This window comes from Mytilus californianus, unplaced genomic scaffold (genome assembly GCF_021869535.1).
Source record: "Mytilus californianus isolate M0D057914Y unplaced genomic scaffold, xbMytCali1.0.p SCAF_3, whole genome shotgun sequence".
In the NCBI taxonomy this organism is placed as follows: Eukaryota; Metazoa; Mollusca; class Bivalvia; order Mytilida; family Mytilidae; genus Mytilus; species Mytilus californianus.
Window position 1 is genome coordinate 47,579,759 of NW_026262679.1, and position 18,155 is coordinate 47,597,913.

The 18,155-nt window shown below is 30.8% G+C and overlaps 1 protein-coding gene across 12 annotated transcripts in view; it reads left to right on the forward strand.

The window, feature by feature from the left end:
• Nucleotides 1-12,762: 12,762 nt before the first annotated feature.
• LOC127734719 (uncharacterized) overlaps nucleotides 12,763-18,155 on the forward strand; it is a 147,526-nt gene continuing 142,133 nt past the window's right edge. For 2 of the 12 annotated variants that reach the window (XR_007997713.1, XR_007997716.1), the window contains exons 1-3: nucleotides 12,765-12,972; nucleotides 13,368-13,432; nucleotides 14,231-14,417. Coding sequence is in view for 5 of the 12 variants with exons in the window: in XM_052244738.1 (XP_052100698.1) it covers nucleotides 13,378-13,432; nucleotides 14,231-14,417; nucleotides 14,760-14,830; nucleotides 15,403-15,502 (413 nt within the window). In the remaining 7 variants the exon portion in view is untranslated. Of the gene's footprint in view, nucleotides 12,973-13,367; nucleotides 13,433-14,230; nucleotides 14,418-14,759; nucleotides 14,831-15,402; nucleotides 15,503-18,155 lie in introns of all 12 variants that reach the window. The other 10 variants (XR_007997707.1, XR_007997710.1, XM_052244739.1 and 7 more) reach the window with 9 other exon arrangements.

Genomic DNA, 18,155 nt, shown 5'->3' on the forward strand with positions numbered 1-18,155 from the left:
CAATTCTTTGATAAAATTTGGCCACAAGCATAACTTGCTCGACATTCTATAATTAATACAGAAATAATACAAGTATTTAGTCAACAGGTCAACTATAATTGGTCTCAGGTCTGAATTTTTGTAAGGTGTTCGTGTTTATCTGGCACGGTTCATCTGGTCTTTATCTCATGAGTTTTAATGATTGGGTATATTCCTGAGATACTATAAGCTATAGAATATTAAGATAAGAAGATGCAGTATGATTGGCAACATCCCACCAGAGACCAAATGATATAGGTTTTTACCTCATTTACGTCACTGTATGGCCATCTAAAAAAGAACGGCCTGATTTATTTAAAAAAAAGATAATCGAAAAACAAATATGACAAACCACAACAAACAACAACCACAGGTTTCTGCATTTGGACAGGCACATACAGAATGTGGCGATTTTAAACATGTTTGCTGGCGCGCCAACCCTACCCAAAACCTTCGCAGTTGTGTAACAGCACAACAAGAGAACAAACTATTAAATCAGTTATAGGTTAACTAAATATAGTGTATAGAATATTTGTCTGTCAGCCAGGATCCTTTTTGGGGGTTCTACTGATCTTTGCTGAAAAATTGCATCGCCGAAATCTTGAACTGAATTAATAAGGGGGTATCTGGAAAGAGTTAAGTTGTTTAATTTCAAATATAATTTTCATTTGACAATTTTCTACTGCCTACATTCGTTTTTTGAGATAAGTGGTTGCAAATTGATGGGTAACGCCGATCAATTATTGCCATCGACGCCGGTATCGGATGTTGAATGAAACGCATTTAAGAAAACACTCATCAAAGATACCATGCTCATATTATAGTACGTCAGACACGCGTTTCATCAACACAAGATTTATTATTGCCGCTAGAATCAAAACAGTTGGAAAACCAGAGTATGAAAACCGAAAATTCCGAAAAATTGTGCCATTAAAGGTTTAACATCACTATTTTACATACTTACAAAAGACAGCTTGCTCATCAATTTAACAAAAAAGTGTTCCAATCTTTACAAAAGTCTACAATTCCACAGCTTCATGTCTGTCTTTCATAACAACATTATTGTTAACTTCATCTCTTCTAAATATCTTTCTAAAGTTCTTACTATCATTCTTTCTACAGTAAAGGACGACCTTTAGAAATAATGTGATGTATATTAAACCAGCGATGTCAACCATGGGGATTCTAAAAGGTTTTCAAAATCTAATGCAAAATCTTCAACTAAAATCTTTACAATTTTGACGTAATATTTATAAAAAAGATTTTTCTATGTTTTACCCATCTTATCGCCATGCTAAATTTGTTTTTATGTCATGAAAAATCTTACTTTGTGAAGATCCACACAAATACCAATAATAAATACGCAAAGGATAATATCATATTTGTTGAGTTTAGTTGATTTATTTTTAAACCGACATTCAATATTCCAATTAGTACTTATTGTGCACCCCTACTGGCCAACTTGTTTTCTTTTCAGTCATTTGACGCAAAACTCATACAAAACCTTCTGTAAGACAAAAAGAAAAAAACATCTGGCAATGTCCTTTAATTCAATCTCAGAAATATTGATGTTTTGTCACCTGAGATTAAGAATACTACCGAAAAAAGAAATGGTGAACCGATACGACATGTTTGTACAAAATTGGACAACACATGTAAAACTTGTTATATAGTATGAAATTGTCTTCAAAAGATTGCACTTCCATGAATAACTTGAATGTAATGGATATATACATGATTGTTGTAAATTACTTTAAATATATTTTACATAGTCCTTGATATTCAAATTCCAGCAAGATTTTACAACTTCTGATGTTTACACTGCGAATGAAACAAATCAGACTTTTATAAACATGACCATATTTTTGGAAGAGTCAAAAGGATAACGATATGTGGAAATTATTCATGAAAGAAAATCACAAAATAAATATGATATTCCAGATATTAAGAAACAATTATCAGTTTATTCATAAAATCTTCAAAAATATTTTTCGCTTCGCTCCGCCCGGCGGTTTACATGCCATATGTTTACTTTTATACAATTTCGCCCCCACTTTAAAAAATCCTTGATCCCTCCCTGGTTACAATGGCATTAAAACTTTAAAAATCCCATATGATTTTTTTTATTATTAATCTTATTATAGACTAAAATAGGATTTTAAAATAGAGCTATTGTGAAATTAGTTAATGGAAATTTGGCCATACGCCTTTGTGAATAGAAACACAAGTTTCCAAAATAACGCCGAAACATTGATGTAAGTATCAGTTTACCTATTTCAGATTTATTGTTACTTGTAATGTAAGCCTTTTCATGAATGAAATGATCGTCGAATGTAGGCAAAATGAAATATAATGCGGCATTTTAAACGAATTTGTGTTACTGAAAACATGAAGTTGACCTACATGGTTATTGCAGACATTAAAAATACGGTTTCTGTTGTACTTGACATCATTAAACACGGTTTGTTTAAACAGAAGGAATGGAATTACGAGAAAAAACACCTCTTCTTGGAAGTCATGCACTGCCGATACATTTTATTTATCATTTTTTGGGTATAGTTGAGATGGTTATTAGCTTAGATTGTTTAAGGTAAGTGTAATAGTTAGTGAAATAGTGCAGTTATGATTGCCGATATACACTAAATGCAGTGAATGCACGAAGAGTGACACAGAAAAGCATGCGATGCTTTTTGTGTCGGTTCACATAACGTTGCCCCCTCCAAAAAAGATAAAATATTATGTTTGCTTGTTTTAAAGCGAATTCACCAGAGTAGCTAGTTGAATCTTCATACAGGTGGATAAAAATGAAATTTTCAGGAACAGCCAAATAAGAAATTCACGTTTGACACTTAAAATGGAAAAGGGAAATTGTTCAATATTACGCATTTTGCTCGTTTACATTTAATAAATATATTCTGATTTATTTATGATATTTATATTTTTGCATTTTGATTACCGTGGTTATCATTCAGACAAATTTGTACTACTGAAATTACACGTATATGTATTTTGTTGAGGTGACATCACATTGAAAAGAATACGAAAAAGTGTTAAGTTGTTTAATTGTGTATAAAAGTTTATACAGATAAAATATATCAGTTGTTGAAATATTATCTTTGAAAGAATTATTTGTTATTTAAAGTCATCTATTTTGAATATTCAAATCATAAGTTTTTACGTTATTTGATTATTATCTCATATGATTTAAAAGGGAACTAGTATCACTGTATCTATTCTCCAGCAAAAAACGTTTCGTCTTAAAAGTATCTAATATCCGATATGGTGACGGACCACCTACACACAGAGAAATGTGGGATTCCCTTTTATTTATTTGTTACTTGTATGAACATGCAGAATATAATTAGAAATGTTACTATTTTCGATTGGGAGATGTAATATGTTCTACAACCGTTCAAGATAAAAAAAAGAAATAATAAAAAATACGCATGAAAAATAATGACTAGAGTGAACCTTATTTCGAATTTGTTTAATTTATCATTTAATTGTGCACATTGTACGGAAATAAACGACCGGAAAGACAGAAATATATATGGAGATTGCAGAATAAGCCACTAAGAGCACCTCAATAGTTGTATGTCTTTGCATGGAACGAAAGGAATACGAGGGTCATGTAAAAATGGAGTGAACCGGTTTTGTCAATGATGTTTAAGGACCCGGTTTTGTCTTTATAAAGAGCTCCATTTTCCGTCGACAGAAATTAAATATACTAGTATATGATAGTGCGTAAAATTATATTTTCCTTGTATACTTTTGGAAATAGGAAGTAAAACACATTTTGCGCTATAAATTGTTTAAATATAAAAAACAAGATGTGGTATGTTTGCCAATGAGACATCTCTCCATCAGACACTCAATGACATAGAAGTTAACAACTATAGGTCACCGTATGGTCTTCAACAATGAGCAAATCGCAGACCGATAGTAAGCTAAACACAAAAAAATGTAGTAAATGCGCGATTGGTGCTCAAAATTGTGATAACCTCTTACTAGATTATATATGTATGGTTAGATAGTTTTGAGTTAACGAATAATGTTTATTTTTTTATTATTTATTTTTTTTGTGGGGGGAGGTATTGATAACGATATTGTTTCTTTCGGTTTTAGTTTGTAACCCGGATTTGTTTTCGCTTAATCTATTTATGACTATTAAACAGCGGTATACTACTGTTGCCTTTATATGTAATCTGGAACAGTATTCTTAAATAAATAGCAAGTTTTCTCTATTCTGCATATTTTTAGCCCATTATTCTCTATTCTGCAAAGCCTATTTAGACCCTCCTTTATGGAATGGTTCCCATTGTTTTTGTAAACATATAGAACTTATTTATTTTCGGAAACATTAATGAAAGTCGGTGCCTACTTTTGTGGAATCAACACATCCTACGTATACAGTTTTCAACTCAGATTCTTAAAACTTTAAAGCTATTTAAGTTGCGCTTTTCTTCTGTATGTAGTTTGATATTTTGGATGAGCTAGATGCTTTTGACGAATACGTATACGTCACTTCTCTCGATTCCGTGATAAGCTGATGAGCTTAAAAATCCGTGAAACTTTGTTACAGTTCGAAACTCGAGTGCCTGTTTCATGTTAGGATGTCCCGGCCTTCTGACGAAAGTTTTTTTGATGTATTAGTTTTTATCTTTGTTGCGGAGCTACATATACATTTTTTCTTTCAAATTGTTGACCAATTACATTTTTGATGTTCTTTTGTGAATACACACATATGTTTTCTCGTTAATTAATAAATAATTAATTTTATATACTTTTAAAGCTAAAGTTTCTTAGTTTTCTGCCATTATTAAGGTACGGTTATTCATTTTTAAATTGACGGAACAAATTCTGCTAAAATAATCGGAAGTTTCCCATTCAAATAAAAAGTTCTACCAATAAATTGAGTTCATAAAATTTTGTAAATTCAGAAAAACTTAGGACCGATCATCAAATTTCAGTCCCGCATCCAATATGACAAAAAACTCCCATCTTACTTCAAATGGCGTTAAACTGGAATTATTCAAATTTGATAAGCTATGATAAAGTGAACTATTGTATAACATTCGTGCATTTCTCAGACATTTTGGTACTACTTACACTTTTAAACGTTAACCTGTATCTTACCTTATCTTTATAAAATATGTTTTTATTTTTCAGGGAATCGAAAATGTCATTATTGATAAGTTTCTTTCCATTGTTTAGTCTGCTGTTTGTATATACAGGTAATTTTAAGTTAGTGAGTCGGTAGGAAATTATTTATATTCTAATTTAGTACCGTATCACTCTAAAACTGCAAAACATTCGGTGAGTCAAAAAGTCTCAATTACTTTGAGTTAAAATTCAGTATCATTCAAATATTTTCAAAGACATTTGTCATTTCACATGGAAACTAATTTCATAATTACGGTATTTAACAATAATTTATTAACATCTTAATATTTTAAATTTGCAAACATAAAAAATACTTCAAGCATATGGATAAATGTTAAAAAAGAAGGGGAACATATCCGGATCTTCATATATATATATACTTGAATCTAATCTGCAACCTGCTTTTGTTTCTTCAATTGCTGGTTGTCAAGTGTGAAAACTTTACATCGTTAAAATGATGTCTTAGCATTTAGTTTTGAGAAACTGGTGCACAGTATACCCCCTTTTAAGAAATTTGTTTAAAACACTTTTTGCTTGATAAAATAATCAAGAACGATTAAATGACATGTGGAAAATGCATGACAAAATCTGTACGAATCCTGTTTCAACTCCCTTCCAATATATATGTTCTCCATTTCATATGAGTAACTGGGGCGATACAGTATTTTTCTTCTAAAACTCTCTATGTTACACATGATGCAACTTGCAGGGTGAATATGTAATGTTTAAAATCTTTTATTTCTATTTTGTTCTTATAGATGTTGTAGAAGAATGCATAAGAAGTTCCGACAGTTCAAACAAAGACAAAGTAATAAACAAAGTAAATCAACAAATATTTCCAGAAACTCATATATTTAGATGTTCAGATAATGAGACTCTATTATTAGCCTGTTTGAATGGAGGATCTTGCTTTGCTGTATATGTAGAAAACAGAATAGTGCAATGTGCGTGAGTATCGAAAGTGTATTTGTGTTATTTTTTCCCCGTAAACCAATACAATTCCAATTCTAAATATTAGTTGCAATAAATATTAATATTAATATCAGTATAGTTTGTTACCTGGATTTGTTTTTATCTCTATCGATTTATGAGTTTCGAACAGCGGTATACTACTGTTGCCTTTATTTAGGTGGAATGATCAAATCAGAAGATAAACTGTACTTTGACATATAATGGTTTACTTTTTACAAATTGTGACTTGGATGGAGAGTTGTCTCATTGGCACTCATACCAAATCTTCTTATATCCATTGAGCGTGAAATCCGTTATATAGTAAGGATAAGTTTTAACTCATTTGCCAGCATCGTAAGATCTCATGCTCTTGTCACTCACAAGTATGAAAAGCAAGATTGTACATCGAAATTTAGTAAAAACCATTTTACTGTAAGCCAACCAATGTGAAGTTTATATCAATGTATTGTCTCCCTGCAATGATTCATGTTTAAATAACGTTTCTTGTTTCAGATGTTCAGATAAATATATTGGTAACCGATGTGAAATGACAAACCTGGAAATCATATTTAGTCAATCACAAAGTAAGCTTTATTGTAAACTCTTTTGTGACAAATATCTACATTGAACATAAAGGATGAACAATGAAAAGACTGCTATACATATGTTTGGTTGTCATATCCTCTCTAATGTCATTCGGGTAAGGTTACCAATTATCTCTGATAGATAAAAAACGTAATTTGTGAAACCCAACTAGATAACGTGTATAAAATTTTGGAAAATCAATTTCAGCATTTGAATGCAATTAGTAAACACAAAATCATAACAAATCCAAAGGCGCATATCGAACAAAATCGGATCGAATATACTTGATGTATGAATAAAACTAGATATGATGAATATATCAATGAGACAACAACCAAACAGTCTTCATCAATTGACAGGTATCTATATTCAATATGTCAGGAAAAATTGTAAATAAACTATACAGAATCTAACAAAGATCTGCCTTCAACACTATTTTTCTCACTTAAATGCATTTTGATATTTCAGCAGGACAAAAAGAAGTCGCTGTTGGATTCATTTCAGGGTTTTCTGCATTGATTTTCCTATTTATTGTTTTTCCGATAGTCGGCTGCATATGGTCTGGAAATGAAAAGTTAGTTTGGTTTTTGTTATGGAACTAAAAAGCTTCGGTCCTGTTTTTTTAAATAATAATGCACATTGTCATACACAAAGAGTATAGGTTTAAACACATTTTTCTAGAGGCTATTGATGTGTGTAAAATGACCGATATACTCACATACTGAAAAAAGTGCAAAGGACTTATGCAAAGTTTGTGAATGAATGGCCCAGTTTACACATCAATAATTCTAGAAAAAGAAGGTTGAGTTTATAGCTTTAATAATAATTATTATTTTAAACTCAAAAATACATTGAAGACCTGTTGGTGGCCTTCTGCTGTTGTCTGTTCTGTGGTCGGGTTGTTGTCTCTTTGACACATTCCCCATTTCCATTCTCAATTTTATCAATACTTTGTAAAATTTATTCACTGTAAAATGTGAAATTTTATGTTACTTTAGACCCCGCCTCGAAAAATCACAGTTAAAGTTTTTTTGGGAGATTTAGATTTCGAAAGCAATGTTATTAATAAATGTTCATTCATTGTTGGCAGAAAACATGGCTTTCAACAGTATTGTCGCGCCTAGCGGTACATGTGGGTTTTATCTGTAAATACTTTGCTTCAGTAGGTTATGATATGAAATAATGAATTTTGTCTTTCAGAAGTAGTAAACAATAGAACCCAGTGCTCTGTGACCCTATAAGATGCATCAGCAGTGATCAATGTGGATGTTATGCATAAATGATATCAATGACTTTACTTATTTCACTTTATTAATTCACTTATATGAAACTCTTTTGTATTATTGTGAGCATGGTGAAAAGCATTCGTATATAATACATGAATAGACACAGAAAGGTTCATTTATATACAATTATCCATATGCAATCCAGTTCTGTCTGAATGCATATTAGTAACTGTTATAAAAATATCTCGATAAATAAATAAATATGTGTATCTACTTATAAATTGTGGCAAGGTTTACATAAGCAGTTATTTTGATATTTATCAGCCAAAAAAGCCATTTCAGAGTTAAATATTGCCCTTTGAACCCAATTGTCCCATTATGGATTGTGTTCCTTTAAATCAACAATTTTCCTTAGGTCTTTAAAATGCAATTACAACCTTTTTTTTATTGAAAAAATGTATATACCATGCTTTTCAGTGTCCTAGTAAGCACAAAAAGTGCTGCAGAGTTTATTTGCTTATTTCCTTTTATCACAGGTCATAACACCTTTTTACATGCATCTTGTAGTACAGTGCTTGTCCAAAGTTCACGTTAGTCATATTTGTTTTTCGTATACTGTTTTTGTTATACATTTGTTTTTGTAAATCAGTCTGTTAGTTATGTCCTTTGAATTGTTTCACATTTTTTATGTCGGGGTATTTTATAGCCAACTAAACTGTATGGTGTTTTCATTATTGAATGAAGTATGGTGATCCAGATTGCTTCCTACCACTTTACAACTTCTTTAACTCTGGTGGATAGTTTTCTCAATGGCAATCATACCATATCTCCTTATTTTTATACACATCAAAGTGCATATGAACATTACAGAACCTACGGGGAAATATGATATTTTTATGTCTTGATGTCATGATTAAAGAAGTTTTGATGCAGAATGACTCTTGCATTCAACTCTTTGTAAACAGTGAGTCTGTTCTTATGATTATTTATTTGCAGTTGAATACTTGTTCTACAAAACATTTGGCTGTTTTGCATTGTGTCTTTTAGGAGAAAACAGCATTAACTAGGGTTAAATCAGGTCTGAATATGAAAAGACTTAGGTTTGGGCTAATTTTTACTATCCTAAAGATTTTTGTTCACGTTTTTTGTAAAATAAAATAAAATAACAAAAATACCGAACGCCAAGGAAAATTCAAAACAGAAAGTTCCCTATCAAATGGCAAAATCAGAAGATCAAACACATCAAACAATTGGAAAACAACATATTCCTGACTTGGTTAAGGCATTTCCTTATGTAGAAAATGGATTCAACCTGGTTTTATAGCTAGCTAAACCTCTCACTTGAATGCCAGTCGCATAAAATTCCATTATATTAACAACACTGGGTGAAAAAAAACCAAACAGACATAATCGGTAAAAATGTCAAAAATAGGGGTACAGCAGTCAACATTGTGTTATAATCTTATTACCTATAAAAACAAACAAATATGTTTATAAAGAAAAAACAAAATGGCATACAGACAAAGCACATACGCAAAAATGAAAGACAAAAATGACCAAAAAAGAAAACACTGCCCATCTAGGATTTTAAAAGCTTATACACATGGACGCAAGGCAACTCACTGCCAAACTACCCCAGACCAACTCGCCACACTTTTCCACCAACTCGCCTCACTTTCTTCAAAGTCGCCCAACTCTTGTTTACCCACTATCAACACTATTAAAAACGAGTTAAATCCCGCTGAATGTATACCTTGCAACTCGCCCCACTAACGAAAGAAGTCACATCCTGCAAATTAAGAACTTATGAGAAATAGCAAAAACCCGATGAATTTAGGCCTACCAACTCACCCATCTTATAAAAAAGGATGTTTACAGATAATACAGATGCTTAAATATCAATATACAAAACAAACATTTAAATTAAAATCAAATGATGTTGTATTCCTTCAAGTAGAAATGGCGATGTTTTATTTATTATTATGAAATTGTTGTATTTATTTAGTAATAACTTTATTTTTTCAATCTGTTTAAAAAAAAAACAGTACTTGATGTGGTAATGCAAAGCAAGCTTACTTATTTGTATAATAATGCCAAAAAAATTAGTTAATTATATCATAATCAATATATTATCTTAGCAATTTAAGGATTCTATTCTAACAGTATTTTTTTTTATATGGCAATTACTGATTACTAACTTGTCGATGAATAAAGAATAATTAAACTCTAACGAGCAGTCGAAGGACATATTTTTGTTAGTGGGGCGAGTAGAACAGACTAACTTCAGCAGGATGTCAGCTTTTTTCGTAAGCGTAGCGAGTTAACAACATTTATTTTTATTCATCTATATCAAACAAATTTCCCTAAGTGGGGAAAGGTAATAGGTCCAAATTAAGCGGGAATTAACTTCTTTTTACTTAATCGGCAGGTCTACAGGCTTTTATTCATTGGGATAAAATTCCTTTTCATAAGTAGGGCGAGTTGGCAGACCTTTATTCATAGGGACAAAATACTTTTCAGAAGAGGAACGAGTTGATAATCCTAACTTCAGCGGAATATTTAACTCTTATTCATAAGTGAAGCGAGTTGGCAGTCCCAAATTCAGCGGTATTTATCCCCTTTTCGTAAAATGTCACGAGTTGGTTAACATGAGTGCTAATATTTTGTAGAAAGTGGGACGAGTTGGAAGAAAGTTGGGATGAGTTGGGCTGGGGCGATTTGACAATGAGGTGAGTTGTCATGGATTCATACATGATAGACGAGGACTCAATGGGCTACGATCTGTATCCAAAGATTAAAAAAATATAAATATGTATAATTATGTACTATAAAAACGGAAAGGTCTAAATTAAATAAAAAATCCATATTCTAAATCCCTCTACCATATCACAGTTATTACTATTCTGGCTATTTTTCTTTAAATTTGCTTGATCACCAACAATTTTGAAGAAAAAAGGGTCCATTGCCCAAATATTTAGAAAAAAAATTGTACAGTTATGACTTGAAACTACATGAGATATATATACTATTACATATATAAACTTTCTAAAGGTTTAATAGAAAACTTAAGGTGGTACTGCAGTAGAAACGAAAATAGATAGATTTTTGTTCATGCTTTGACAATATGTAGTATATATTGAGACATGTTGAAAAATATGATAAAAATAATAGGTCACTATTCTTGATTTCAAGCTTGAAATTGTAAAAAATGGACACATTTTGTAGATTGGTACAGAAAAAGCATCATTATGTGAATATAAGGTAAACTTAATGATAGAATTTCAAAATGTAATATGAGAAGATATCTTTTATAAAATGCTTTCAGAATATCAAAAGAAAATATGGTATCACGTTATGGTTTTTGCTGCAATAACATAGATAGAAAAATTCCATATAGACTATAAATTGTCAGTTTTTGAGTTACCTCCCCACAACATGCAAAGTTATTAAAGCATAAAATCATTCAAAAATTCTATTACTTTGTAAAAAATTATGAAATAAAACCACAGAAATCTTTTCATTCAAATGAAAAATCTTGATACTAAATTGTATTCCTGCATCACAATTTTCTGACTTGATTAAAAATCTAGACCTATTGCGTTTTGATATTTGAAAATTCAAGATGACAGTCACCACAGCCAAGCTACTATTAGTAGCACTAGTTGGGACAGACTATAAGAAAAAGGAGGCTGGAATAAGATTCTCAATCTTATATAGTTAAGATCACTTTCATTGCACTTGTCTAAGAGGAGGACTGCAGAATCTTTAGATTGATGACACAGATGTTGTACACACTAAAAGTGTTTGCACTACACAAGATTTAAATTAAGTCTAATGTGTCATAGAGGGGCATGTCAAGTAAGGGACCACAGAACAGATATCCTTTTGACAACTGTGGAAAGTAGCTTAGGGTGTCAGAATGGGGCCTTTTAAAAGAAGAGATCTCACAATACACTTCCGATGACCTGTCAACACCTTCATCTAGGAAGACATTAACAGGTGTTCTTCCAATTAAACGACTTCAAAGGATACCTACTCTTTTGTATAGTTATTTCATATAATAAAAACTATGTATAAATGGCTTCAAAGGATACCCATCTGTATAAACATATCCGATGAAAAAAAACTAATTAATGTTGACATTTATTTATTCCTTAAAAAATGCTAAAAAAATCATTTTTATTTGTATGTAAAATTATTACATATTTTTCTTCACCTGTTTTATCCCTCAGCTTGGGAAAATATGCTTTGTAGATGCTGTATTTTTTTCCAATCACAATATTCACATACATTGTCCTAAGAAGGGTACATAAAAGAGCAACCTAGTTACCAGAAAGTTAATACTACCGTACCACCTATTAGGACGAAACATATTAATGTGATATAAACATTAAAACGACTTTGTAGCCTAGAATTACGGAACGTGACGTCTTGGCACTTTGACCTTTAGTTATCTACCCTTTCACTATCAGTTGTCTCAATTTACCTTATGACGTTTATACTACAGTTGCATGTTAAACACACATACTTTATGACATTAGATCTTTAAAGTACTTTTATGAATTTATTATATCATGAATGTTACTATAGAATGTACATATTTTTGAAATAAATTTCGGGGAAATTGGCCATACGTCTTCGTGTATAGCAACAAAATTTCCGAAATAGCAACAGAATATGGAAGTCTTTATCGGTTTACCGATTTCAGATCTTTTTTGTTCACTGTTCAGCCTTTTTATGAATGAAATTATTTTCGAGCGTAGGTAAAAGGAAATATTTGTTGTATTTTAAACCGATATGTGTTACTTAGTACTAAAAATATGAAATTGACCTACAATGATTATTTTGACATTTTGAAATATTTTTTCTATTTTAATGTACCTTTCAAACTTATACACGGATGTGTCGACAGAAAAGATGGAATTACCAGAAAAATACTTCTTATCGAAAGTACCGCACTTTCGACTTCACTTCTTAACCAACTAATTCTTGGGTATGGAAGGAATGGTGGTTAACTGAGATTGTAAAGGTAAGTTAAACAGAAATGAAAGTTATGTTTCCGATATGCATTAAATGCAGGTGAACGCATGAGTGACACAGAAAAACATGCGAAAGTTCTTCCATCCACGTACATAGCTTTGTTTTTCAAAAATCATTATGCATGCTTGTTTGAAACTGAATACACTATAGAAATATTCACGAAAGCTAGACTAGTCAGTATATTGGTAATTGGTTAGTTTGGCAAAACAATTTTTTTTAGTAACAATTATCACTTTAAATTAAAAAGAGAATTTGTTCAAATATGAAACTTTTATTTTTGTTATAGGTAATATATATTTTCGAATTTAACCATGATGTTTATTTTGTTTTGCATTTTGATTATTGTTTTAAACTTAACCTGATATTACATACGTATATTTTCAGGGAAGCGAATATGTCATTGGTGATACTCTTGTTTCAATTCTTTAGTTTGCTGTTTGTATATACAGGTAACTTAGTGTTAGTAAGTCAGTAGGACATTTATCTATCTTCTAAGGAAGATTTCACCATATTGCTTTATTAACAGCAATTATAAACAGAATTAGAAAGTCTCGAGTTCACTTTCAATTTTATGTAGATATACTAAACAAAGATTGAAACTTAACATATCCTATACACTCATTCTATCCATGCGGTCTTTAGCATAAAAATCATTAGGATTTTGATTCTTTATATTTTCAAATAGAACAAAACGTTAAAAGAATGTATGACTAATATCAAATAATAGATATGTATCCAGATCTTCATATGTCTTCGATTTCAATCTGTAATCATCTTTTGTTTCTTCCACTTCTGGTTGTCTAGTGTGAAAACAATAAGTCATTTTGATTCATCATTTACATTAACTCTGTCGACGTCCCATTTCAGAGTTCATGCAAGTCCATCAACGTTTGATTGTTACCTTGATTTGTCTCTCCCTTATCAATCTACGCGATTTCAACATCGATACACTTCTGTCGCCTTAATTTAGATATATAGTTTTGTTGAACTGACGTAAAATATCTGTTTATAAAATTTTTAGATTGAAAATAAAAAATTTGTTTCAATTACTTGTACACAATTCATGAAAATACCAATACAAATTCTTTGTTATAAAACCATTGCTGAAAATATATCATTGTGAAATTATGTCTAACGACTTTATATATTTTGTTTCCCTCGTTTTTAGTTTGTAACCCGGATTTGTTTTCTCTCAATCGATTTATGACTTTTGAACAGCGGTATACTACTGTTGCCTTTATTTGTAGAATGTTGCATCAGAAGTTCCGAAAATTCAAACAAAGGCAAACTTAAATACAAAGTAAATAATCAAACAATTCCAGAAAATCATAGACTAAATTGTACAGATAATGAGACATACACATTAGCCTGTTTGAATGGAGGATCATGCTTTGTTGTGTATGTAGATGTAGAAGACAGAGTAGTGGGATGTGCGTGAGTATATGAATAAAATCCTCATAGAAGTGTATTTGTATAAGATGTTTTCCATTAACCAAAAATAAAATAATTCCAAAACCGAAGGAGGATAATTATTAAATTTACATATGAAAATACGTTGAACTTGAAATCCATTGTTTGTTAAGGATAAGCTTCATCTAATATGTCACCATTAGTCGTAGTAAGATTTCATGCTTGTCAACAATGAGTAGACAAAACTTATTTGTAAATCTTTAATAAGTCAAAACCATTTACTATTTTGCAAACAAATGTTAAATATATACCAAAGTATTTGCTATTTGCTTTTAATCATGGTTAAGCCATGTTTTCTTGTTTCAGATGTTTAAATAAATATATTGGTAACCGTTGTGAAATAACAGACCCGGAAATCATATTTGACCAATCAGCAAGTAAGCTTTATATTAAACGTTTTGTTAATCTCTTCTATGTAGATTGAGAAGAATATCAACATAACACTTTAAATATGAATAATGAAGACACGGAAATACATATATTTTGTGTGGTTATGTCCTCTCACATGAATTTGGGGTAACATTACCATCTATGTATAATGGCAAGAAAGCTTATCTGTTACCATGAGCAGATGACGAGTCTAAAAAAAATTAAAACTCAGTATTGCTATGCAATTAATAATTTTCAATCATTCAGTGAAGTATAATATAATACAATAATTAATCAAGACACAGTAGATAAAGTCAAATCTCTAAGCGCAAATCAAACTGAATTGGATTGAATACTATTTATGTATAAAAGGAATTGGTGGGTATATGTCAGCAATCCAACTTTATACACAATCGAGAGGTCAACAAACAGTCTTCACCAATCGTCAGATGTTTAGTAAATATGTTTTGATCTCAATCACCTATGTGTGAAAAAGTTTCGTATACCCCAAACAGGAACTATCTGATATGCCATGAATACCATCCTTGGTTATTTAAATACATTTTTTTCTTTTAAACAGGAGAGAAAGAAGTCAGAATTGGATTCATTTCAGGTTTCACAGCATTAATCATTGTATTACTTATTGTAATTCTGATACTTATATGGTTTAAAATGAAAAGGTAAATTTTGTTTTCTGAAATATCTTCAGAAATTCACATTGATAGCCCATAATTATCGTTGCACTGCTCAAACATGTCAAACATGTACACATTTAGTTGCATTTAATTTTGAATTATCTGCTAAAAGATTTTAACTTTTCCTTTTTTCTTCTTCAAAACAGCATTAGATGAAATATGAGACTGAATCAAGATTACAAAAAAACCCATCAGGAACAGCGATAAAGTGGTGGTTCGATATACGTAAATAATGTCGTGCCACGGGAATATAGTTTTAGATAGTTAGTTAATCAGCATCTTAATTTACACCGTAATACTATTGAAATTAAAGTTCAACCCTTTGAAGCTGTACTCACAAGATAAATGAGCAATCATTAATAAAGTGATTTGAAAAATTCAATACTTATAATCTTTCTTCGTTAGGGAAAAATATTTTAATGCTCATCTACCAATATTTTAACCTTATTCCACTGAAAATCAAAAGATCACATGGTAAACGTTTAAAAAAAACCATCGACACGATAATTCTTCATTCAATCTTATAGATCTTTTAAGTATTAGAAAAGAACGGAAGTCATAATTAACTGTTAAATATACCATTCCATACATTGCGCACATCTAAATTCTGTTTTATGAAGGATTTAAAACTAGAAGTACTATAAAACTAGAAGGCGAGTATGTATTTAAATTGTCAGACAATCGGACGACAGAACCATTTTGAAAGACTTAGTAAGTAAGAAGGGTCAGGATGGAATCGTCTTCATTTCTGTATTCTTTCATTTTTTAACCATTTATCTCTATGTTTAAATGTGTTTTCTTGATATATAAAATGTGGACAATATTGAACATTTTGTATTAAAATTGAAGATAGTTGGTGACCTTGACATTCCGAACTTATTAATAGTACATTTTCGCGTACCTTAACAGTATTCAAGGCATTCCAAAGTTCTGAATCGGATACGACATGTACAATTGTATGCAGACAGACAGACAGACATATAGACAGAGAGGATACAGACGGAAATTTTTGAACCTAAAAAGAGCCTTATTTGTTTTTAACTTTTGAAACTAAACGGAAATAATGTCGTCAAGTTCTCACTGCTTACTTGATGTCTTGGTGTAAAAGAGAGATAATTGGAAAGGAACCGGATGTTTTTTCCCTAACCATGTACAGAACTGGTTGATAATCGTAGCATACCTTTTAAATTAACTTCTTCCAAATTATTTTCCTTTCGGTTTTAAGACTGGGAGAAAAACCAAACTCCCGAAATACGTTTCGTATTTACACCACCTGACAAAAAAAGCTTTGTTTTTGCCGATATACAAAAGACAGAGATAACAAATTAAAGTTAATTTGAAACTCCTACTGGCAAAAAAATCGTTTGAAAAACGACAGAACGAAAAGTTGTTGCCAAACAACACGAATTTTTCGAATTTTGCCCTATGGTGGCTTCGTAATTTTAATTTTCTGCGTCTGACCAAATTTTAACTTTCAACACCTGTTAAGACCTTGTTAACCTATTTTGTATGTGATACAGTTAATTCCGATATTACTTTTTCTAGAGAATCAACTATTATGAAGTATTTTATAAGCTGGATGTTTTAGCTAAGTAAATAGTTATAATATTTCTATTCTGCAAATAATACTAACATACACTCAATTTAAAGGGGCATTAGCTACGAGATATAAAAAAAATTAATATGATTTTTTTTGTTCAATCATTAATGAAAGTGAAATAGTGAAATACTAATTCGTTTTTAGAAGCCAATTGGTTCAATTTTGTTAAAATAAGCTAATAAACACGACGATTAACATATTTTTTTTAAACCTATAATATGAAATCAAACAGACATAGTAAAATCCTATTGAACGAATTCGCTATCTATTTATATCTATATTTATGTTTATTTCGAGCTATATGACCGTCGGCAGTCTTCAGAGGTCACCTCGATGGTTAATTAGATGGCATCTAGGCCAAAATACACACGAAATGCTGATACATTTATCGAGCCCATGTATTGTAAATTGTTTATTCTAGACTTCTTATAATTTGGATATACGTTTTAGTATGATATAATTCAATTATGAGAATTTGAGTCAAATCGGTAAACATGAATTTGACAGCTAATGCCCCTTTTACCAGAAACTGTCCTGTTTAAAAGAATATTCATTTGACACGTGCAACTTTGTACAACTAAATATGCTGTTCTCGTTAGAATTCTTCTTTCCAGCAACAAAAAGTTGCGAAAAAATAGAAATTTATTAGTATGCTGTTAGTATTTTTTGATTAGATATGTAAAGAAAAATAATATACCGTCAAGTAAATCAAATTGTTATTTCGATTTTTACTGATTTCGGAAATTTTTTGTGTTTTTATTATCTAGATAAAATTCAGTGATTTGCTTTAAATATGCCATACAAACCGCTAATTTTTAGATCAATTTATCAATATCTGCAGATATTTAAATACTTTTGAATTATTAGTTATTAATACCAGCTTTATGTCATTTTGCCACTGAAAAGCTATTACATGGATATGAATATTATAATAGCTCTTATCGTTTGTTGAATAAGTAGGAAAATTAAGATTTATCATGAAAATTGTCCGTAAAATAACTTACATAGGAACTGCTTTCCAGTTATCATCATTTTCTG